At 42.8% G+C, this 25,500-nt stretch overlaps 1 protein-coding gene across 2 annotated transcripts; it reads left to right on the forward strand.

Moving 5' to 3' along the window:
- The first annotated feature begins 11 nt into the window (after positions 1–11).
- Positions 12–25,418, forward strand: RNF185 (ring finger protein 185). 2 transcript variants are annotated; one of them, XM_033954129.1, is made up of 7 exons: positions 12–132; positions 10,505–10,720; positions 11,733–11,751; positions 13,116–13,228; positions 14,634–14,688; positions 23,073–23,190; positions 24,417–25,418. In XM_033954129.1, the coding sequence occupies exons 2-7, from the start codon at positions 10,551–10,553 to the stop codon at positions 24,512–24,514; spliced, it is 573 nt and encodes a 190-aa protein (XP_033810020.1). In that variant the 5' UTR covers positions 12–132; positions 10,505–10,550; the 3' UTR covers positions 24,515–25,418. The 2 variants fall into 2 exon arrangements, with proteins under 2 accessions (XP_033810020.1, XP_033810019.1); XM_033954128.1 differs by having other exon boundaries at positions 39–234.
- The last annotated feature ends 82 nt before the right edge of the window (positions 25,419–25,500 follow it).

The following is a 25,500-nucleotide window of genomic DNA, read 5'->3' on the forward strand; positions in this document are numbered from 1 at the left end:
TTTCTTCCGGGTCAGATTGTCGCTGATGTGTGGTATTCATTTCATCACCCGCCTCCAAACCAGACAGAGGCGGGACGTGTTCGGATTACTGGAAAGGAAACGGCAGCTGGAGGCGGAAGTGAAAGGTTCTTGGTTAGTGTCGTGTATTAACGGGAGGTCGTTGTCTGGTGCGTACTTGAGAAACTACTGATCCGAGCAAAGGAGCTGTGATCCCACGCTTAATATCGTTTGCAGGCAAGAACAATAAATCTTGGCTCATTCCGCCCCCAGTAGTGCCCCCCCCCCATTATCTTGTCTATTACTGCTCTCAGTCTGAGGGTTTAAAAATTTGGATTTTGTATTGAATTGTTTTGTCTAACTAATCTGCGGTTTCTGAGTTGCTCGATGCTCCACCAGGTTCAAAGCGACTTGCAATTTTAGTGGTTCACATGTTTTGAAGTTACAATAGAACAGAATGTAAAGTAGACAATGTGCAATGAAGGAGATACAGATACGAGAGATGAAGGATCTTGGGGGGCATCATGATTACAAAGCATAACTGGGGAGTGCAAACATCAGGGTACAGCATTGATAATTATCAGTGGAGTATAGGTTCTTGAAGAGGAGAGTCTTTATTTTCTTCTGAAATCTGTAGTAGTTGGGTTCCATCTTTTTTTAAAAATTATTCTTTATTCATTTTTTAATCTTACAACAAGTTTACAAATAATAAAACATTTAAAATTAAATACATCACTTGAATTTCTTTCTAGTATAACATCAAACAAATAAATTTATTCCCTTCCCACCCACCCTTTCCTTTAGCATTCAATCAAAAATATACAAATATAAATATTCTTTACTATTGATTAAACCTATAGTAAAATTTTAATTCACCCTCCTCTTCCCATTTGCAAATATACTTTCAATAGAAAATGGTGTCTACTCATTATAGTAAGTCATCAATGGCCCCCAGATCTTTTAAAATTTATTATAATACCCTTTTTAGTTGGGTTCCGTCTTGATATCTGTTGGAAGGCTGTTTCTTTGGTGCCAAGGTAAGTGAACAATGTGTTAAATGTGCACTTATATTTAACTCCTGTGGGTGAAGGAAGATTAATAGAAAAGTTTTTAGGTTTTAGATTGATATTGAGCAGGAATTGGTGAAAAGGTTTATAAGTGGTTCTGCAGAGTTTCCGGATATGAACATTGTACAAGATAGTTTGAAGGTAATACATGCATTAATGAATAGCCAGTGTAGGTTTTTGTAGTAAGGCTTGATAGTCAATTTTTTTAGTTTGAATATTAATCTAATTGCTGTGTTTTGTATTAATTGTAGTTTGAGCATGAGGGTGGAGTTTATAGAGACAATTGCAGTAGTCTAATTGGGACAACACCAGCATTAGTGTCAAAACGGCAAAGTGACTGCCATGAAAATAGGGTCTGATTAGCCTCAGCTGTCTCATACTGTAGAAGGTTTTTTTCCCCCCATAGGTGAGAGACTCCGGGTTCATAGGAAAGGGTGGAATCAAGTATGATACCAAGTACTTTAGAAGTTTTGTCAATATCTAATGTGGTTCCTGAGGGTAATATGACAGTTGTAGGGACAATGTGCAAGGTACTATGAAACCATAGAACTTTGTTTTTTGTTGTGCCAAGTTTGTTTGTTGAGTGTGGCTCAGGAATGTATTTTGTCATGCCATTTGATATTCTTTGGACAATATCTGTGTGGAGTCATGCTTGATCGGAATGAGAAGGAGGATGTCATCTGCATATGATAACAGACATCTATTGTTGTTAATGTGTCTCAGTGAACTCATGAAAAGGTTGTATAGTATTGAGGAGAGAGGGGATCCTTGAGGGATACCTCAGGATGCTTGCCAATTTTTGTAGTAAATCTCATCTTTGTAGCCAACATATTTTCTGTTCTGTAGGAAGTCCTTGAACTAGTGTAGGACAGTGTCAACAATACCTATTTCATTTAGTTTGGTTGAGAAGGTGGTGCTCGACTGAGTGGAAGGCAGCTGAGATATCAAATTGCAATAGAATTGCCTGATGTGCCATATTTGCTTGATTTTGTTGGTTAAAGTTAACAGAAGTTCTGTGTTATGCTATGGACGAAATCCGAACTATGGAGGCATGAGTATTTTTCAATACAGGCAGTTGTTTACAGACATGTACTTCTAGAAGTTTAGTTAATATTAGGATGCCATAAGGGTGGGTGGGAAGGGAATAAATTTATTTATTTGATGTTATATTAGAAAGAAATTCAAGTGATGCATTTAATTTTAAATGTTTTATTATTTGTACACTTGTAAGATTAAAAAAAGAATAAAGAATTAAAAAAAAAAAAAGAAGGATGCCAGCAATCAGTCTATAATTTGAAGGATTTGAAAGATCTTCATTTTGAGTTTTGGGAATTGGGATGAGGGCGATGAGACCTATTTGGGGTGGTAGGCTATGATGTGGTCAGGAGCATCTGCTAGTAAGCAAGTGGGGCAAATATCAAGGATGCTGCTGCGTCTAGTTTTCTCAAGAGCGCAACATTATTTGTTCTCTCATCTACTGCAGCCATGCTGGTACCACTCTTAGATTTTATATAGCATGTGAGTTCTTAGATTTACTATATTTGAAAATAGATCAAGTGCTTTTCTTGTTCCACTTGCTGTTCTCATTCAAGTGTCTTATATATAATAAGCGTTGCTTATAGAGACCCTCAGAAACACCACCTGATACTCATTGCATTCATTGTCTTAGGTTTTAAGTGCTGTCTCCTCATCGGGGCAGTTATAAAAGCATAGCTCTCTCCTAGTGTTATGTAATATATATAAATAAATAAATAGTTCAGCTTTTGGTTATTTTAAAGTGACTAGTGACTTATCTTTTATGTGGTCATCCGTTAAGGGGTATCTTAGCCAACATTTTTCACCAAACAGTTTTATCAAGGCTGTAACTCCCTTTGTTCAATTACACGCTGCTCTATTCGACCACAGTTTGTGCACAGCAGCTTAAAAAGTTTGTGACATACTGGTTTAGGGTTTAGTTGGCTGTCGAGAAGGAATTTATGGAATTTGGAGACACTAGCATTGTCTTGGGATTCAAGTGTCAAATTGAAGTCACCCAGGACAATTACTCTTGTGTACTGGCAAGCAGGCCTGTGGAGTCAGTTTCAGTCAGAAGCAATTTTTGGGTTACTAGAGTCAGAGTTGGTGAAAATGTGCCAACTCCAACTGCTAATAGAGTTAAATTTATGTCATGCAAATATTATAATGCTTAAATTTCTTATTTCACAGATAATAATTTGATTAACCTATTTTTTTCAGAATATATATTACTTTTAGAATAAAATTTGATATAAAGTTCTTTGATTACAAAATGTAATATATTTTATGATATTTATATTAGTGAAAATGGCACCTAGAAAATGACACGGGGACAAAGTTTGTTCCCATCCCTGCAAACCAAGGCTGTAGAGTTGGTACATAAAACCTTCGACTGACTCTTATTTATCCTTAGCCAAGCAGGCAGAATATTCTCACACGTGGGCAATGACATCCACGGAGCCCCGATATGGACAGTGAAAAGTATAGTATCACTTTAAGCTTTTGCAAGCTTTTAGACTGCCTGCACTACGCATGCATGAGTGCTTCCTGGCTGATGCCAGCTCACGAGGTCATCAATTTTTCACTTTCTGTGGAGTGAACATAAGAACATAACATAAGAACATAAGAGTTGCCTCCGCTGAGGCAGACCATAGGTCCATCTAGCCCAGCGGTCTGCACCCGCAGCGGCCCATCAGGCCTATTACCTGAAACAGCGGTCCCTGTCTAATTTTATAACTTACCTTTACCTCTATTCTTATCTGTACCCTTCTATCCCTTTGTCCTCCAAGTACCTATCCAAAGCTTCTTTGAATCCCTGTAGCATGTTCCTACTTACTACATCCTCCGGCAGCGAATTCCATGTATCCACCACCCTCTGTGTGAAGAAGAACTTCCTGGCGTTTGATCTAAACCCTTTCAATTTCTCTGAGTGCCCCCTTGTACTTGTGGTTCCCCTTAATTTGAAAAGTCTGTCCCTGTCTATTTTTTCTATACCCTTCATGATCTTGAAGGTTTCTATCATGTCTCCTCTAAGTCTCCGCTTTTCCAGGGAGAAGAGCCCCAACTTTTTCAGTCTGTCAGTATATGAGAGGTCCTCCATGCCCTTTATTAGTTTAGTTGCTCTTCTCTGGACTTTCTCAAGTACTGCCATGTCCTTCTTGAGGTGCGGCGACCAGTACTGAACACAGTACTCCAGGTGCGGTCGCACCATTGCACGATACAGTGGCAGGATGACTTCATTCGTCCTGGTCGTGATACCCTTTTTAATGATACCCAACATTTTGTTTGCTTTCCTTGAGGCTGAGGTGCACTGCGCCGATGCCTTCAATGTGGTGTCCACCATCACTCCCAGGTCTCTTTCAAGGTTGCTCACCCCTAGCGGTGAACCCCCCATTTTGTAAGTGAACATCGGGTTCTTTTTCCCTATATGCATGACCTTGCATTTCCCTATGTTGAAGCTCATTTGCCACTTTTTGGCCCATTTTTCCAGTGTTGTCAGATCCTTTTGGAGATCTTCGCAGTCCTCCGTGTTATTTACCTTGCTATATAGCTTGGTGTCATTAATAACCTCACATTTCGTTCCTGCCTCCAGGTCGTTGATAAATATATTGAACAGTAGTGGTCCCAGTACCGACTCCTGCGGAACTCCGCTCGTGACCCATTGCCAGTCTGAGTAATGGCCCTTTACTCTAACCCTCTGTTTCCTGTCCGCCAGCCAGTTTTTGATCCATCGGTGGACCTCCCCTTGTACCCCGTGGTTCCATAGCTTCCTTAGCAGTCTCCTTAGTGAAGAAAATGTATCTCTTGTTACTCCATTGAGTTGCCTTCCCATTTCTTTTTTATTTCAATTCTTTTCTTCTATCTGTTGTCTACTTTTCTTTTGAAAACAGAAGAAAAGTAGAAGGAAAAAGAAATGTTGAACTTTCTTCAAAAACTTCTTTGTGTTTAGAAGCCTTCACACAAATTTCCATCCTTAGTTCCTCCATGATCATCAATGGATTTTCAGCCTTGTTTCTACTACCACCCTGGCTCATCCATTCAGACTGTGTCTGACTCCAGGGCTATCTATTAGAGGAAGTCAAACACTATTGATGAATACCAAAGTTTTTCTTCTCTTGTTTCTTTTTCTTTATTCAGATTATAGATCTAGAGTCAAACTTAGAGCAACTGGGACTTGTCATTACCAGTAGACTTTGACCATCGGTGGCATATTAGCATCAAGTCTATTTGATGTTTGCCTTTGTGTAACCAATGTCTCATCTATGTTGAGAGACTTCATGGGCTTCTTGCATCGAGTAAATTCATGCATGCCCTTCTTCTATGACATTGAGGCACAGAGGCATCGCAGTGGATAGTGCCCTGCCACTTGAGCATCGAGTCTATTTGATTCATGGCTTTATGGATAATACAGGTTGTCGTTTCTGAAGCGCATCGCCTTTTCAGGCACTCATGCTTCGATGCCTGTGGCACTGTTGATACCACTTAATGATATATGATTCTGGTACCTCCTCTTCATGCATCGATCTGCATCGGTACCGATTTATGCTAAGTGTAGCATGTTCAGCAATGGTACCTTCTCCAAGTTCTTCTTGCATCGTAGCATCGATGAACATCGAGCCTTGATACAGTAACAGTCTTTTCTTCAGTACTGGGGCGTTTACACTGTTGGTACAGGCCTGGATCCAAGGGGTGTACATTGAGAGGAATACCTCCACATCGATGCCAGCATTCTCCTTCGGTGCAGGCTGTGTCTCCTATTGGGTGTTCATTCTCTTTGAGGTCTCTCACCCCTCGACACCCTGCAGCACCATTGATAGTTTCAAGTTCAAGTTTCAAGTTTAATCAAATTTGATGAATCGCTTATTACATACTAAGCGAATAACAATAAAATATACGTTGTACAGTTTTTTTTTTAAAAGGGAAACAAACAAACTGACAAAACAAACATACTCAGGTACATACGGAAAGGAAAAAGGGAGGGTAAAAGTTACAAAATTGTTGTTCTTCAGATGAGAAGAAAGGAAAAACCAGATAGGTCTTAGGTATCGGTGCAGGATATACGTTCCAGGGTCGATGACTTTCTGTGCACATTGGAGCAGGTTCAAACGAAGTATATGTTTAGGCCTCAGTACTGGCCCAGCTTCAACATAGCTCTTTCAGGTCGCAAGGTACCTTCTGGGACTCTGCTCCTAAGTGTCACTCTGCTTCGCATCATTTACATCGATCTAATCAGAGTTTCCCAACCCTGTCCTGGAAGACCACCAGCCAGTCAGGTTTTCAGGATAGCCTTAATGAATATGCATGGAGAAGATTTGCATACCTATCACCTCCATTATATGCAAATCTCTCTCATGCATATTCATTAGGGTATCCCAAAAACCAGACTGGCTGGTGGTCCTCCAGGACAGGGTTGGGAACCACTGGTCTATATCATGACAGAGCTTCTCATTGGCTGCAGTTTGGGAGAACATGCCTTTTCATCAGAGTGGTACCGAAGACATCAGGGAGCATCATTGTTCTCTCCTCTACATATCATCCTATCCTCTCTATGTATTGAGTACTTCGGACAAGCTCGGTTATGATGGGGAATGGATCCCAGATCATGGCTACTGGATACCTTCTAGATGTGCAGCTCAGTATTCCAGTTCTAGTTTCTTAATTTCTGTCAGACTTTGAACTTTATTTTCTTATGGATCCGATGTGCAGACTCGCATAAGAAGGGAATTCGATGATTCGACTCCTGATTTTTCCCTAGACATCAGCTGAGGGCAGAGCTGTGGGAAAAGGACTGATGTCTGTACTGCTGGGCAGAGCTGTGGGAAAAGGACTGATATCTGTACTGCTTGGCAGAGGTAAGCCAAGCTAGCTGTTTGTAAAGTATCAGGCAAACTCAAAGAATAAAAAGTGTTTTGTTCTTATGAACTGGTGTTTGGTCTCAACCTTTCCTGAGTGTACAGGCTAGCTTGCCACGAGTTTAGCATATTACAAACCATTATTGAAAAAGGAAAAATTGGATGTGACTGTTTTAGGGAATTATAGGCCAATTGCAGTGTTGCCATTTGTAGGCAAAATTATTGAGAAGATAGTTCAAAGACACCTATAGGATTATGTTGAGAAAGAGAATTTGTTAGAAAATCATCAATATGGATTTTGAAAGTGGCATAGTGTTGAATGATGGATGAATTAAGAAGAGGAATAGATATAAAACTTCTGTCTTGTCTCATTGGATATGTCATCAGTCTTTGATATGGTTTATAATAAGATTTTGTTAAGTACTCTGTCCAATATGGGGATAGGTGGAACAGTATATAATTGGTTTGTTTCATACTTTCAGGATAGATCGATGCAGATACAGAGTAATGGATGTTTGCCTACAATGATGTTGATCAATAGGAGAGTTCTGCAAGGATCTGCTTTATCGGCACTTCTATTTAACCTGTATTTAGCATCCCTGGGTGGTGTACAGGTATTCCAGAATTTGGGAATTAGTTATCGTCTGTATGCAGACGTTCAATTTTTTTCCCATGTTGGGATTGGCAAAGTTAAGGAATAAATTAACTCGGTGTCTGCATGCAGTCAAAGATTAGATGAGTTGTCATAAATTAGTTTTGAATTTTGCAAAAACTGAACTAATGTTGATAGAATGAGTTTAAGATCCTTTGTGGTCAGAATTTGTTGAAGTGGACATGGTTATGCTTCCAGTACGAAAGATGATAAAAATTTTGGGTGTGTTTGGATAGGTTCACTTTTGAATATTAAAGAACAAAATATGTCTATTGTGAAATCTGTCTTTTGATTAGATTAAAACCAATGCTCTCATGCTATGATTTTCGTCTTATAGTACAGAATATTACAGAGACTAGACTATTGCAGTGCTTTGTATCTTGGAGCTTTCTGCTACTAATATCTTGGAGCTATCTACTATCTTGGAACTTTCTACCATTGCAAGTGTTTCATAATGCTGCAATACGTTTAATTCTAGGAGTTAACAAGGTTTGAGCATGTGACTTCTTTATTGTGACAACTACAGTACATTGGTTACCAATCAAATCACGTGTTAGTTTTTCAGACTATTTACCAAAATACATTTTGGTATCTTTCTCATACTGTAACTTTACACCATTCATCTTGATCCTTGAGATCAGAGAATGCAACGTGTCTATCCTTGGAAGGGATGCAGGAAGTGAAATATGCCAGTACTAGGTCTACAGTGCAAACTATATAGTTGAAAAAGTCTCTAAAGATGGGAAAGTAGAAATCAACATATAATACAAGGACTGGTCACTGCTAAGACCCCCTGGTAATTTTCCCAGCGTAATATTGAATGCAATTGACTCTCAGAAATGCCACCAGCCACTCAAATATGTTTCATAGTGGTTGGATTTATACATTATATCCTCACCGGGACATTTTTGTTTTGTTTTTAAATTTGTGAATGTCTTAATTTTTCATAAGGTGCAATAGTGCCAAAGTAAAACTTATTGTAGATAAGAGCTAATACTTAGCTTAGCTATACTGGTCCATTCTAAGGGATACTGTCACCAACATGTCACAACATGTTTCACCCAACATGGGTTTCATCAGGGCTGTGATCCCTCAATTAGAATGTGTTTAAAACCTATAGAGTGGTCGCGTCGTGGGAAACACATTCTAATTGAGGGATCACAGCCCTGATGAAACCCATGTTGGGTGAAACATGTTGGTGACAGTATCCCTTAGAATGGACCAGTATAGCTAAGCTAAATATTAGCTCTTATCTACAATAAGTTTTACTTTGGCACTATTGCACCTTATGAAAAATTAAGACATTCACAAATTTAAAAACAAAACAAAAATGTCCCGGTGAGGATATAATATATAAATCCAACCACTATGAAACATATTTGAGTGGCTGGTGGCATTTCTGAGGGTCAATTGCATTCAATATTACGCTGGGAAAATTACCAGGGGGGTCTTAGCAGTGACCAGCCTTTGTATTATGTGTTGAGTACTAGGTCTACAGCCATTTCTATGGAAGGAGTAATTTTATGGAATAACTTGGTAGGATACTTGAGGATGATTTCAAATATTTTTTAAAAATCTGTATATTATTAAACATCTCTTTTTATTGAAGCTTTTTGAATGATTACTAAACAGTGACTTAAATAATTATTTTGTTTGAAAGTGTTATAAGGATTGTTTTATGTTACAATTTTGTGTCATTTTTATGTTATATATTTGTATATATTTTTGTAACCTGCTTAGATTTAAGTGGGATATAAGCTTTTTAAATAAATAAATAAATAAAATAAAGTACTGGAACTCGTTATTGGAGGATGGGGCAACAGCAGTTAGCATAATTGGGTTCTGGAAAAAAAGTCCATAAACCATTCTTGAGGTAGACCAGTGTATATCCTCAGAGGGGTAAGTAGCGTGGAATCTTACTGCTGTTGGAATCCTGTCTTGTGCTTATGACCTGAAATGGAAACAGGATACTGGACTAGATGAACCCTTGGTCTCACCCAGTGCAGCAATTTTTAAGTAGGACCAAGCCCTATGTGGCTCTGTTCCCAGGCAGGACATGCATGAAATGGGCTTGATTTCTAGCAAGTCTGCTTGAAGTATTTGGAAACAGAAAGCTCTGATTTTGCCCACCAAGGTCCTCTCTGTGCTGATAGATGTGGAAGTCCCTTCAGGGAGTATATGGAACATGATGTAACAGAGTGAAAAAGCTCAGAGTAGTGAGAGTGTGCTCTCCCCTTCATACACAATGTACCATTCTCATTGTGTAGTGCTCTATTTTCTGTGCTCTGGTTGTGCATGGTTGTACAGGCCTTTACAAGCCCTGTCTTGTTTTGCTGTCTTCTGACTTATATTGGTAAGTATGCAAAATGAAAATGTTTTGTTAAATATTAAGTTCTCAATAGCTCGTTCCTTCTTTGTCTTTGGTTCTCTCGCCTCTCTGCCTGTCTCATTCCTTTCCTGTCTTTAGTTTTCTCTCCCCTCTCTGTCTGCCTATATGTAGGCTCTAAGGCCTGCATGTTGTTATGTTCGCCTTCCCTTCTCTCATCAGTCTGCCAATGGGTGGTAATTCTTTTCTTCTGCAGGTGGGTATTTGTGTTCAGTCTCTGCATTAGTATCAGAGTGCCAGTGCCTTTTTTTCTAGGAAGCCAGTTTCAACATACATTCCTTGTTCACCCTTCAACTCTTTTAGTCATCTTTCAGTCAGTTTAACAAAGTTTCTATTCTTTCTACCCCCACTATGTCTCTTTGTAGGGTAATATAGAAGGAATATAAGCAACCTGGTAAAAAAAAAAAAAAGAAGATAGGGATATGTGGATTGTTCCTTTAGCTCATTGATTGTATCCCTGGTTCCCACTGGAAAATGTGTGGCCCGGTAGGCACATCAGCAAGTGCTGACTTTCATTGTCTTTAATCTCCTATAGGGGTTTTAGTCTGTTACGGCTCTGAATCTCTTCCTGATTCTGGACAATGGCAACTACAGGCCCAACAGCATCAAGCTCTGCTGAGAACTCCAGCCCTGGAGGAGCTAACAGCAATGGTTCTGGGGAGAGTTTCAGTCAGGATAGCACATTCGAATGTAACATTTGCTTGGATACAGCAAAGGATGCTGTGATTAGTCTTTGTGGGCATCTCTTCTGGTGAGTGTATAACTGTGTTTGTCTCTTTGGAACTATATGTGTACCAGTGTGTGTCCTAGTCAGTGACAGTGCTTGGGAATTATTTACTACTAGTCTTTAAGCCTGTTGCATTAACGGGTGCTAGAATAGATGTGTGTGTCTTTCTTTCTTTCTTTCTCTCTCTCCCTCCTTGGCCACTTTCTGTCTGTCTTTCTTTCTTTCTCTCTCTCCTCAGCTGTCCACCACCACCCCTCACTGCTCACCCTGTCCAGCAGTAGCCCTTCTCCCTTCCTTTTACCTCCCCTGTGTCCAGCAGCACCCCTTCCCTGCTCCCCCTGTCCAGCAGTAGCCCTTCTACCTTCCTTTTACCTCCCACCTGTCCAGCAGCACCCCTTCACTGTTCCCCCTGTCCAGCAGTAGCCCTTCTACCTTCCTTTTATCTCCCCACTGTCCAGCAGCACCTTTTCCCTGCTCCCCCTATCCATCAATACCTGCTCCCAAATCGCGGCTGCTTCCATTGCAGGTCTGGCCTCGTGCTGAGACCTGGACATTTGCAGAAGTACCCCTTTTCCCTTACTTTCTCTCAGTCCTTGCATCTGTGGTCCTCTTAGATGGAGTTAGGGTGGGAGGGGGAAGTGGAGTGAAGGCAGGAGGCGGAGTCGCCGCCGTGGTGGTCACCATTTCAAACTGCATGCCTCCACATGTGCAGTAGGAGCCAGAAAACCGCCGCACACAAAACGCCACAGGCTCGTTCTACTGGTACGAAGCTACGGATCATGGACGCAGAGATCACGAAGTTTGAAGTAGCTTAGGGTTTTATTATAGCAGATTTGGTTGGTACATTGTCCTACATTGCTGCTCTGTGTCTTGCATATACTTACTTTCCCTGCTTTTGGGTACAAGAGAGGAAGGAATGTGGGCTGAGAATGCCCATCACAGTACCACACAAGTTGTATTACTATTGTATATACTGAAAGGGTTCTAATATCTTTCTCTCCTCATCTTTTACGCCATCTCCCTGGAATGTTTGCAGCTGGCCTTGTTTACATCAGGTGAGATATGTAATTGCCTTCAGATACTTATACAATACATTACATTACATTACCCAGCATGAAGTACAGGCAGTCCCCACATTAAGAATGAGTTCCATTTTTTAAACCTTTTTAAGTATGTAACTCGGATCCTGTACAGTACACAGTCTATAAAAACATTAAAGAAACAGTCCTCAAAACAAAGTACTGTAGTTTAAATAAAAAGAAAAGATAGGAGGTTTACACTTACTTTTGTTCTTCATCCGTCCAACTGTTCCCTCTCTACCACCACATCCAACATTTTCTCTCTTCCCCATGCATCTATACCTCTCCCATCACCAAGTCCAATATTTCTTTCTCCCTCCCTATGCCCAACAATTCACCTCTTTCTTCATTTCTTCTGTCACTTCCCTCTCACTCGGCACCCATGCTCAACAATTCTCCCTTTCTTTTCCCTCTACCATCTCAGCATCTCTTTCCCTCACTCCCTCCATTGTTCCATCCTATCTCCCAAGTTCAGGTTCCCTCCCTCCTTCCATCCTTTGTCCAAAATTTGTGCTCTCTCCCTTTCTTCTGTGTCCCAACGCGACCCTGCTTCTCATTTCCTGTCCAAACACAACCCTCCTCCTCCCTTCTGTGTGTCTCAACGCACCCCTCACTCATCATCTTTCCCTCTGTTCTGCATCCCAAATTCATGCCTCCCGTGGGTGTTTACCTCATCTGGCTTGCTCCCTCCTCCCATTGCAGTTCTCTTTGCAGCTGTGGCCACAGTTCCTGCATGCAGCCAGACCCTTCATGCCTCCCGCAGGTGTTTACCTTCTCTGGCCGGCTCTCTTGAAACTCTCCTCCCAGTGGCACTTCTCTTTGCAAAGGCGTGGCCACTGGTTCCTGCGCATGGCTCGTGGCTGACCCGGAAGCCTTCCCTCTGACGTGAGGGAAAGCTTCCAGATCAGCTGCAAACCATGTGCAAGAACCAGCGGCCACAGCTTTACAAAGAGAAGTGCCAGTAGAGGAGAGAGCCGGTCTTAGGAACACCCACAGAAGGCACGAAGAGTCAGGCTGCTTGGTGAGCTGCAGCTTTTCAAAGAGAACTGCGATGGGAGGAGGGAACTGGCCAGAGAGGGTTAACACCAGCAGGAGGCACAAATTTGGGATGCAGAAAGGAAGGAATGATGACGAAGGGCGCATTGGGACAGAAAGGGAGGAGGAAGGGGCACAACCCCAGTTCATAAATGCGAGTTTGACGTAAGTTGGGCATTCTTAAACCAGGGACTGCCTGTATATCGTTTTGATTTTTTATTTCTTCATTCTCCTGTTGTGCACATTGTCATGCCTTTGTTTCTTTGCAATAAGCTTTGGCTAATATTTTATTTTCACCATTTCAGTGGTTGGAGACTAGACCAAATCGGCAGGTGTGCCCTGTATGTAAAGCAGGCATCAGCCGTGAGAAAGTGATCCCTCTTTATGGTAGAGGTAGCACTGGGCAGCAAGACCCCAGGTAAGGGCATTACACTAGCCAACACTCCCTATAGAGGTGGTGGAGACAAAGACTGAATTCAAGAAAGTATGGGACAGGCATGTGAGATCTCTTGGGGAGAGGAGGAGATAGTGGATGCTGTGGATAGGCAGACTGTATGGACCATTTGGCCTTTATCTGTCATCATGTTTCTCTGTTTCAATTCCAGTTGTTCTGTTTTACTTGTAGTAGGTGCATTAGCTTTCTAGGGCCCCATGCAATATTTGTAGTGCTACCTGTTCTTAGATAAGGGTTATGTTGTTTAAATCATAAGAATTCATGTTACTATTGTATGGTAGATTTGCTACATTTATTTAAGTTGGAATTTTTTTTTAGGTTTTATATTTCACAACTTGCCTGGTAGTGGAGAGAGCTTGCTATCACACTCCAAAGATATATGAATCATTGTTTGTGTTGGGTTTTTTTTTTTGTATGGTCACGTCTATGGAGAAAATGTGCTAATTATGATCCGTACCTGTTATTGTGGGTAGATAATTTAATTCATAAATGTTGCCATACTGTATCAGACCAAAGGTCCATGAAGGTCATATATGTGAGCATCGTCAATCATGTGTCCCTACTGAGAAAAGGTTGAGAACCACTGCTATAGACTATATAAAACAGAGGCAATATTAACTTGAATTTTACATTTGAAATCTGACTCTGAGGAATGGGCATTATTTTTGTAAGGTTTTGTTAACTACTGGTAACACTGAATACTCATGAATGCTGAGTCCAAATGAATATCAAGATACCAACTAACAGCAAATTAACAGTAACAGAAAGCTGCAGTAACCAGCTTTGGATTGCATCTAAGCAAATCTGAGTAGCTGAACTTCTGTTTTATTTGAGTTGATTCTAATACGTTCTGGTGTATACTATTTATCACATCAGAGATACAAGTATTCTGTGTCTGGTATTTTGTCAGATGAGCCTCTGGTAGAATAACCAGAACAAAGTAAATAGAACCCTTAAGCTCATGTTTAAGGGCAGTGTCCCCTGGAGGTTTAAAGACAGTGAAGTGTCCTAAGGAGCATCAGAAGACAGACTGGTTAGAAGATAGTATTTGTACGTTTTGAGAGACAATGGCAAACTGGTTTGCTTCACATCTCAGACACCAGCTGCTGACAGATAAGTAAAATTTTGTGGCTGAGAGATATACAGAGTAGATCCCATATCTCACATGTAAAAGAGATTGGCAAGGAGACTCATAGGAGAGTGTTCCTTGTGCAGATCCCCTGTCCTGTACGAAAAGGTAACTGGGGACTCCTAGGAGAGTTTACCTTGTGCAGATTGAATGTCTCTAAGTATTCATGTTCTATTCCTGGTTTCTTGAGAGACCTTTATATAGACACTAGATTTATATATTTTTTACTTCTCTCTGCAGAGAGAAAACTCCCCCTCGACCTCAAGGTCAGAGACCAGAACCAGAGAACAGAGGGGTAAGTATGACTAGATTTTTAGAATAAAGAAGGGTGCTGAGGGCCAGGAATGAGAGTGGGAGCTGCAGTCACCTGATGAAAGAGTTGCAGTTTGTACTGTAATTCAGCTGGGACCTAATTGCAGCAGCTCTGAGATTGGTGATTAAGGAATATTTCTGTTCTTGGCCTAACCCTTTCCTTGACAATTGCTTTCCCCCTTTCTGGGCAAATGTGTACCTTTTCTGAGACAGGCTTTAGGGGGGAGGTTCCTGTTTAATTCCCATGAGAAAACAGAATAGAGTGCTCCCCTCTCTTTCCAGTAGCAGGGCCTCCATCTCCCCGAAAGGAATAGGCTTAGTTCCCTTTTAGGTTCTGCTCTTTTTAATGCACCTGAAAAGAGTGCTCTTTTTTTTGGCTTGTAGCAGGGCCTCTTATCTCTCTTATCTCTACAAACTTGGCCCCTTTCACCCTGTGCTCTTTCCAGAGGAAAAAATAGGAGTGAAAGCTTTCCTAGAACAGAGATAGTAGTATAGTTTCTGCCACATAAATCTTACAGTATGGCATAAGCAGGATTGTTTAAGTTATAGTTAATAGAATGGGAAGTTTTTGTTCCTACAATTCTTTTGAGCTTCTAGTTTGTTCAGAACAGGGCTAGGATATGATGCCAGGAGCCTTGATTTGTTACTACCCAGATCTCTTCTTGACTTCTCTTAGTCTCTATTTTATTCTTTGCTTTGCTTTTAGCCTTCTTGGCAACACAGGCCTCAGTTGTCTTACTGCTGACTTACTGCTGTAATATTCCAAGCAGGTCCCACCTCATGAACAGCCCAACAAACTGTAAATGGTGCAGGATTCAAAAGGAAATTATATTGATTTTGTTTTATTAGCATAAGCTTTAAAACTAGCATCTACCTGTGAAATTCCACAGAGGACTGTATAGTTGCCTGCCCTCATTCTTGTCCCAGCATGTCAGATCTTCATGGCAGGTTGTGTATACACACCTAACTATGGATTATATATGTAAGTGAGAAGTAGGTGAGGAGGACTGTATATTGGTCTGTCTTAGGGATTTGGGTGTGCCCACACTAGAAAAGGGGGGGGGCTACCCTCCTTCCTAAACACTTACACCTAACACGCAAAACCAAAGATAAACACACACACCACTTTACCATGGTCTCACAACCAGTAATTCCACTTTATTCTCCTATACAATATCAAGAGAAAGGGGAAAAGTTATACTTGTACATCAAGAAAGGAAGGAATACACAGCAAGATGAATGCACAAATGACAAAACAGATAATGACAGAACACATGACAAAGGCAGGACAGTCTGGAGGCATTGTTCTCCCAGAACAAATTCCTCTAGACAAGGAGCAAGGCCTCCTCCTTTCATTCAGGGACTGTAGCTTAAATAGGGTTCTAGGTAGAGATTTGACCCATTCATAACAACTAAATGGCCCATTGTGAATAAGGTCAAGCCAATAAACAGTTCTCAGTTTTGATCTCCTTTGTTTGTTTCCAGCTGGTCACAATTCTACCAACAGTAAAATTCAAATTGTCTGTTAATTGCAATGGTGTGCTAGATCAATGGCGTTAATTTGTTTATGCATACTTCCCCAAGACAACAGGTGATATACCTTGTACTCTGGGTGAACTCATTTATCAGAATTGGAAACTTTGATGAAGGGAACACAGAAAATGCTAGAGACTGAGGGCCTGATGGTCTGATGCTCAAAAGTCCCTGTTAAAATTCTGTGTGCTGTTCTAGTGCCGGTAAATTTTCTGATTTCTAATTTAAACAACGAGCGATGCTCAAAAAAATTTGCATGCAAATGAGAGTCATAGAAATTTTATCAGATTAGTTGTTGGAGAAAGCGACTGACACATGAGCAGAATAATTCATGGAAAGAGGCATAAATCGTATGTGTACCTTATTGAGGCACATCATAGACACATGACATTTGAGGGAGGGAAGGGGGCAGAGAACAGAATGCACCTGTGTTTGAGGAATTTTGTCATGCTCTCTGTTCTTATGTTTATCTTATAGGGGCTATCGCCTGCTTTGGTACAAACTGAAGGGGGCAGCATAGTACACTGGATAAGGAGGAGAAGTTGAAAATTCCAATACCTTCTGCACAGTTAGCGGGTTCAGATTAAATACCTATCCATTGAGAATGACACACCTATTTACAAGAAAAAAGATTATCAAGGTAAGAATCTAATCTTTCTGTGTATTAAAAACACATCTCAGATACATGTGTTAAAAGCACATCTCATCCGCAGTCATTAAAAGTGTAGCAGAAGATCTGTGGCTGCTGAATGCATGAGAGATGGAAGTTAAAAAATACAGGATACATTCATCATACTTTTATAGAGTGTGGGGGGGGGGGGGGCACTTTATAATATGTGCTAGTGTTAGAAGCGTATCTCATATGTGTTCATTAAAAACATATACCAGCATGGCTGGGGCTGCTGATTGCATATGTCCCACCAAAGCAGTGTAGAAAAAAAGCATATATATCTTGCATTTTCACATTTGCATAGTTTGTTGGTAGTTCTGCTCTTAACACGTACAGGTATATGAAAACTATTAATAACAAACCACATAGAACAACAATTTATAGCGCATTCTGAGCTCTCTGGGGAAGATAGGATATAAAACGAATTAAATAAATAAAATAAATGAGAGGAGAATATTAACCAGTGAAAACATTTATGGAGCTCTACATACCTCAGCACTTTTTATGTCCTTCCTTTTCCTAAAGTTGGATGAAGAAGTGTGCCTCTTTCTTGTTGGTTGCCATGGCCATTAATTCAAATGTTGGCTGACCTCCATTGTTATCCAAATCTTTGGAAGGCTCTTTGAGACAATGACCACTCTCCCAGGTCTAGAGTCTGAATGCTTAGATAATCATCTTGTATGCTGTCCACTCCCGCTACATGCGCCACCGATAAGTGTTTGCAGGTGACTCTCTGCCCCACGGAACAATTGGGCTTCCATTCACCACGGAGCACTCTTGGTGCCTCCCTGCTGATTGACATAAGCCACCTCCGTGGCATTGACCATGAAAACTGACCACCTTGCCATGTAGGGAACTCTCCAATGCCTGTAACAACAGGCGTATGGCTCGTAGTTCCAGCCTGTTAATGGACCACTTCCTCTGAGACCAAGTTCATTGTCCCTGAACTGGGTGCCTGTTGCCACATGAGATTCACAAAGTCAGGGGTGAACCCTTGCCGAGGTAGCTCTGGGCTCCCCATGGAAGATTCCAGTTTACTTTTCTTGGGCTCGATGGTATCTGCACTTCTCTAAGTCACTACCCCAGGGTTTTGGAAGCATTTTACTCCCCTCAGGTGCAATCCTCTGCAGCTCCACAGCCCTAGAAACATCTGTGGGGGCTATGCCCGAGGCTCCTGCCCCCCCCCTCAATTGTCCCAAGGTACGTGACGCACGGACACTCCTCAGTCAGTCATCCAGAGCAAATCTGGCATGATATAGGGGTATTAAGGTCTGAGGAGTCCATCAATAATGTTTTTAAGTTAAAACAAAAAGTGTTTTGAGGCAGATGGAGACCTTAAAAACAAAATTGGGAAATTCAAGGTGGCCACTGCAACAGCATTTTAGCGCCAAAAACCAGCTGAAAATGGACACACTAAACTAAAGTACAGAGAGACATAAAAAGGGTTTTTTAGGGTAGGACAATCCTCTGCGCAGCATTTTAAAGACACCCCTCCACTCATTTTGTCTATACACTGCAATAGCAGGTACTCACTGTGCCTCAGCCTGCTTTAGTTCACATGTGCAGCTGGGATTTGGAGAATACTGCCTCAGAAAGGAATGTCCAGCTCCAAAACGATGAGATCTTTGGCTGCCAGTCGGACTGAAGTCTCAGACCCACATGGACCCGTGTGCAAAGGGAAGAGACAGAACGCAGATGGCACCCTGAAAGCCCAAATGGACAATTATGGGGTCCAAAGCAGCCTGCACTCAAACTCCTGATAATTAATCAGAGGGCAAGCTAGCTTCTAGGGGAATGGACCCCGAGCTTCTTAAATATTTAAGCAGGATGGCTGAACAGGTACCCAAGGGATTGGCCTGCTAGCTGCAGACACCTAATCTGCTTCTTGTCCCAGGCAGAGTTGACCCACTAACACTGGGTATCTCTGGAGAGCCAAAACCTCCAAAATTTGGAATAAAAACCTGAAAATAAAAAAAGGTGTTTTTTTAAATAAATCTTTATTCATTTTCATATCTTACAACAAGTGTATAATAAACAATCAAAAAAAAAATTTTTTTTTAAACAAATCACTTGACAATCTTACTTATAATCATTAAAGTATAAAAGAATCCCTTCCCACCCCCCCATCCATTAATAATATAATAATGGGTGGGAAAATAAAAAAAAATTTTAATCGGATCAGAAAGACACCTTCCAGCCTGTGTGCAGAAGAAAAAACTGAAGGGGACAGCACAGTGCACTGGATAAGGAGGAGGAGTTGAAAACTATGATTGATACTTTCTGCACAGTTTGTGGGTTCAGATTGAATACCCATCCGTCTAGAACAGGGGTCTCAAAGTCCCTCCTTGAGGGCCGCAATCTAGTTGGTTTTTCAGGATTTCCCCAATGAATATGCATGAGATCTATGTACATGCACTGCTTTCAATGCATATTCATTGGGGAAATCATGAAAACCCGACTGGATTGCGGCCCTCAAGGAGGGACTTTGAGATCCCTGGTCTAGAATGATATACCTATTGCACTAGAAGTGTATATTGTGTTCAACGCTACTGGCACCTCCAAACCTGCTGGTAATTTTAGAGCGTTAAAGGTTGGTGCTTCATTTCGTGCATAACCCAGCAATGTCTGGGCATTGCCTGGAGTGCTTATTTAATATTAATGACCTTGTACTGCGAGGGGGTGCTGAAAAGTTTTCAGCCCACCCAAGAAGAGAATGACATGGATGTGGTTCAATCAATGATCTGAAACAATGTCAAAACATAGAATTTCGTTTCTGCAAATTGGCACTTAATAAAATAAAATAACACCCTCTTCAGCTACAGTGACAAAATAACGCTCAGAATTTAAGAAGTTGGTTGGTTGGGACGAGAACTTTTCAGCACCCCCTCCTACATTTCCATAGTAACCTCAGAGGTTGCTACGAGGCATGGAAAAGACTGCAGAACCATTTTGTGCATCAGAAGCTAAAATGCTTGTACGCTAAACCAGTTAGAACTGGTTTAGCATCAAAGTTAAAAGCACGTTAAGTTTTGAACATTGGGACTTTAGTATTACCGTATTTTCGCGGATATAACGCGCACCCGTGTAAAACGCGCACACGGGTATAGCGCGCAGAAATCACGATGATATGTACAAAAACTTTTGTATACCGCGCTCACGGGTATACCGCGCATGATGCCCGACGCTCCTTTCGCCCGCCCTGACTTTCCGTGCGCTGTCCCGACTCTCCGTTCACCCCCCCTGACTTCCGTGCACTGCCCTGACTTTCCGTGCGCTGTCCCGACTCTCCGTTCACCCCCCCTGACTTCCGTGCACTGCCCTGACTTTCCGTGCGCTGTCCCGACTCTCCGTTCACCCCCCCTGACTTTCCGTGCACTGTCCCCCCTTGAAGTCCTGTCCCCCCTTGAAGGTCTGTCCCCATCCTGAAAGCCTGATGCCCCCCCCCGACGTCCGATACATCCCCCCCCCGGCAGGACCACTCGCACCCCCACCCCGAAGGACCGCCGACTCCCCAACAATATCGGGCCAGGAGGGAGCCCAAACCCTCCTGGCCACGGCGACCCCCTAACCCCACCCCGCACTACATTACGGGCAGGAGGGATCCCAGGCCCTCCTGCCCTCGACGCAACCCCCCTCCCCCCAATGACCGCCCCCCCCCTAAGAACCTCCGCCCGTCCCCAGCCGACCCGCGACCCCCCTGGCCGACCCCCACCCACCTTCCCCGTACCTTTGTGTAGTTGGGCCAGGAGGGAGCCCAAACCCTCCTGGCCACGGCGACCCCCTAACCCCACCCCGCACTACATTACGGGCAGGAGGGATCCCAGGCCCTCCTGCCCTCGACGCAAACCCCCTCCCCCCAATGACCGCCCCCCCCTAAGAACCTCCGCCCGTCCCCAGCCGACCCGCGACCCCCCTGGCCGACCCCCACCCGCCTTCCCCGTACCTTTGTGTAGTTGGGCCAGAAGGGAGCCCAAACCCTTCTGGCCACGGCGACCCCCTAACCCCACCCTGCACTACATTACGGGCAGGAGGGATCCCAGGCCCTCCTGCCCTCGACGCAAACCCCCCTCCCCCCCCAACGACCACCCCCCCCAAGAACCTCCGACCGCCCCCCCAGCCGACCCGCGACCCCCCTGGCCGACCCCCACGACCCCCCCACCCCCCTTCCCCGTACCTTTGGTAGTTGGCCGGACAGACGGGAGCCAAACCCGCCTGTCCGGCAGGCAGCCAACGAAGGAATGAGGCCGGATTGGCCCATCCGTCCTAAAGCTCCGCCTACTGGTGGGGCCTAAGGCGCGTGGGCCAATCAGAATAGGCCCTGGAGCCTTAGGTCCCACCTGGGGGCGCGGCCTGAGGCACATGGTCGGGTTGGGCCCATGTGCCTCAGGCCGCGCCCCCAGGTGGGACCTAAGGCTCCAGGGCCTATTCTGATTGGCCCACGCGCCTTAGGCCCCACCAGTAGGCGGAGCTTTAGGACGGATGGGCCAATCCGGCCTCATTCCTTCGTTGGCTGCCTGCCGGACAGGCGGGTTTGGCTCCCGTCTGTCCGGCCAACTACCAAAGGTACGGGGAAGGGGGGGGGGGGGGTCGTGGGGGTCGGCCAGGGGGGTCGCGGGTCGGCTGGGGGGGCGGTCGGAGGTTCTTGGGGGGGGGGCGGTCGTTGGGGGGGGAGGGGGGTTTGCGGCGAGGGCAGGAGGGCCTGGGATCCCTCCTGCCCGTAATGTAGTGCGGGGTGGGGTTAGGGGGTCGCCGTGGCCAGGAGGGTTTGGGCTCCCTTCTGGCCCGATATTGTCGGGAAGTCGGCGGTCCTTCGGGGTGGGGGTGCGAGTGGTCCTGCCGGGGGGGAATGTATCGGACGTCGGGGAGTCGGCCGGGCAAGAGGGCTTGGGCTCCCTCTTGCTCCGATCGTGGATGCGGGTGCGGGTGGGAGCGCGTGCGAGCGGTCGTTCGGGGTGGGGGTGCGAGTGGTCCTGCTGGGGGGGTGAATCGGGCGTCGGGCGGGGTGGGAACTATGTTTAAAAACTTTTGTATACCGCGCTCAGGCATATAACGCGCGAGGGGTATGCGCGGTAGGTAAAAACGCGTATAACGCGCGCGTTATATCCGCGAAAATACGGTAATTTGGCCTGAAAAAACCTGAACACATCACCCCATTTTACAAGAAACTCCACTGGCTACCCATCGAGGCCAGAATAATCTTCAAATTTGGCTGCCTCTGCTGCAAGACATTCCTCGGCACTGCTCCCTCCTACCTCCTGAAACACTTCATCCTACAGGACATACTCCGGTTCCCATGCAGAACACTCCTGTTTACATTCCCCTCCCCTAAAGGATGTTGATTCAAGAGATTTCTCAACAGGACTCTCACCTTCCAAGCAGGGATATGGAACACCCTAAGCGACCTATTCCTGAATTCACTAATATACCTTATATTCAGAAAATCACTAAAAACACACTTATTCAATAAATTTGTCTGAACGTCCAAAAAAGTTCAACACCTACTGCTTCTTACAAGTTCCCCCTCCCACCCACTTATCCCCTCCCAATTCCATCCAATGTTAACTCACTGTTATCAGCACCTCTTATTGTACACCATCTTAAACTGAAAGGTATTATGGGATATAAATAAAGCTATTATTATTTATTATTAGGAAAAGGCCCAATAGTTAGATAGCAGAGTAGTTGAAATCTGAGAAAAATCATAAGAGAATTATACTTTAAAAAGAAGTATGCCTTAATGATGTATGCCCTTATTTCATGGCAGCATTTTCCCAGAAATAATAGCTTGATATCTATTGTTTAAGCAGACATTTTGATTGCTCTGAGGTCAAATGACCTATGTCCTGCTCATTCCCATTCCCCCAAACATCTGCCCGTGCAGTTTTTCTTTGTGTGGAGGTCAACTACAGTTATGCAAACTTGTAGTTTTTTTATGCTGCTTGTACATTTTGCTACTGCAAAGCATAAGCCTTTTCAACACACACACACACAAGTGGGGAGAAGTTGAGTATGTTTGCAGAGAAACTCTGCATGTTATACATACTGTATGTATAGATACTGATATAAATTTGGAAATGATTTGTCAAAATTCTCACTAAAATACTTTCTGTAAGGTTCCAAGTTCTTTTCTCTCTGCTGCATCCTTTCCTTTTCTATCCTCACAGGGTTTCCAGGGCTTTGGTTTTGGAGATGGAGGTTTTCAAATGTCTTTTGGAATTGGTGCATTCCCCTTTGGTATCTTTGCTACGGCGTTTAACATAAATGATGGACGACCTCCTCCAGGTATGGATAGTTAAAGCACTTTCTCACTCTGTTGCAATCTAGCTACTCTCAGATAGTGTCATCCTAAGCATTAATTCAGATTCAATTGAACTCGGTTATTGGCCATGAGGAAGGGTCATTTGGTTCCTTATAAAGCACAATCTGCACTTTCTAGAGATGACACCTTCAACAATTAATTGCTCTGAAAGCCTGGTATTAAACCTAGTCTACTTATCACTGTAGTGTGTAAGCATGGCAAACTTCCTTCTAGCAGTGTCCTGTAAGCGTCAGCTGAGGTTTCAGCGGGATGAGCATCAGCTGGTTTATATTACAAGAAAATTAAGTTCTTTTTTTTATTTGAGGTTGCTTATATCTAGAATAATTTATCAAATGTAATTAGAATACAGTACAAGATTCATCTTTTATTTTGTCATTATTTAAACTAATACCTGTTTGATAAATATTTAGATTCCTGAATTATGTTTTATTTCTGCCTGGCCTTTTCCAGATATTGGCTGGCTGGTTAGTTTCTAGATTTTACCATTCACTTTGAACTTTTTTGAAGATCTGACATTTTATAAATTGACTAGATTAGATTAGAGCTTCTTCCCATTAGTGTCAGCAAAATGATCTTTCTCCCATTGTGCTCTGGGAGTGTTAGCTGAGGCTTATCACATCCAGTGCTCCCTAAGATCTACCTTTAATCTGTGTGGACAAAAAATCAAATGCATAAATAAACAGGAATTTATCAGATTGTTATTGTGTGGTAACAGCTGAATAATGGAAGTGGAGGGTTTTGACATAGGCAGCACAGGTTATGTTATGTGTAATCTTATATCGCACCAAATCCAGGTTATAAACAGTATAAGCATTACATAGGCTTAAATACATACAAACATAACAAATCAGATTACAATCTTAACAATTATGGTTATATATAGAAATAAAATAAAAACTTAAAAGAAATAAAGTAATACCTTTTTTATTGGCCTAACTTAATGCAATTTATAATTAGCTTTCGAAGTAAACCCCATCTTCAGATCAGAAATAAGCAAATGTTGACATATCGGTATATATAAAGGAAACATGAAAGCATTCCTGTGACAGTTTCACAGCAAGAGGGATGGGTGGGTAAGTAAGACACAGAGAAATGACAAAGCTGTCTTACATATAGTGTTTCAGGTGGTGAGCACAGTATCAGTCCGTTCACTCTCTTAGGCTAACATACTGCTGTTCTTGTTTTCCAGCTGTGCCAGGGACCCCTTTATATGTAGATGAGCAGTTCCTGTCCCGTCTCTTCTTGTTTGTGGCCTTGGTGATTATGTTCTGGTTACTTATTGCATAGAAGGGCATTCTGCAAAGGTCAGCACTTGGAAGACTGGAAGCTGAATACAGACTCCTCTCATATCCCAGCAGTGGATCAGAAAATCTGCTGGCATCAGAAAAAAACAAGGCTTCCAGCTGTAGAGCAGACACCAGATTCCAGCAAATTCAGAGCAAAAGGACTGAGGATGAAGAGAGCATTAGAGGTCGACAACATTGTCTCCTGTGGCATTTTGCAAGAAATACTGAGATAGGTTGATGCAAGGATTTACTGCTTTTGTTTCCAACAAAGGTATCTGGTGTTTTCCTTTCCCTCTTCAAGATTAGCTCCTGCAGTCCCAGCCGATCTCGGCAGGAAGTGCTGTAGAGAGTGGTGCAGGAGCATTGGCTCTGAGGGGGAAGGCTCACAGCTTTTTCAGTCCCGGCTCTCTAGGGAATGAGGTGAGAGTATTTTCCAAAATTATCTATATTCTTTATTATGAAACAGAGAAGCCCCTTGTTAAAAGAGAGACTGCTGCTGCTGCTTCCTTTTCCTGAATTAATGTCTAGGTCCTGAAAATTTATTTGGGAAATTTACATTTTTTTGCCTTATTTTTGGATATTAAGGAACTAGTTTAATTTTTTTTTAATTGGATCAGCCTCATAAATTGGTTCTCAGTGGAATTTGACTTCATCTGTCATCCCAGTGATGGGATTGAGACCGACACCAAATCTTTGCTGAGAGCTTGTTAGTAGGAGTTTGATTCACCCTGCTGCTGAGATGGACAGATGCCAGTTATTCTATTAACACAGTGTGATGTGCTGAGAATAGGAAGTCAAACTGGTGCTATGTTAGTCTGAAATGTGACACAAAGGTAGAAAAAATGCTCAGAACTGGTTGTTTCTATTTTGACACTGGTGTAGGTCTCTCAGAATCATTTGGAACACAACAGAAGTTTTCTAAAGTTTGATTCTGCATATGGTAAAATACGACTGGATCACTTGATGGTGTAATGAAGAGAGGGGAGA

This window comes from Geotrypetes seraphini, chromosome 8, assembly GCF_902459505.1.
Source record: "Geotrypetes seraphini chromosome 8, aGeoSer1.1, whole genome shotgun sequence".
Taxonomy (NCBI): domain Eukaryota; kingdom Metazoa; phylum Chordata; class Amphibia; order Gymnophiona; family Dermophiidae; genus Geotrypetes; species Geotrypetes seraphini.

Bases quoted from the DNA above. Each gene is read 5' to 3' on its own strand.
- RNF185 (XM_033954129.1), top strand. From the start codon at position 10,551: ATGGCAACTACAGGCCCAACAGCATCAAGCTCTGCTGAGAACTCCAGC. The intron at 14,689-23,072 runs GTAAGTATGACT...CTATCCTCACAG, and splicing joins CAGAACCAGAGAACAGAGGG to GGTTTCCAGGGCTTTGGTTT. The intron at 23,191-24,416 runs GTATGGATAGTT...CTTGTTTTCCAG, and splicing joins TGATGGACGACCTCCTCCAG to CTGTGCCAGGGACCCCTTTA.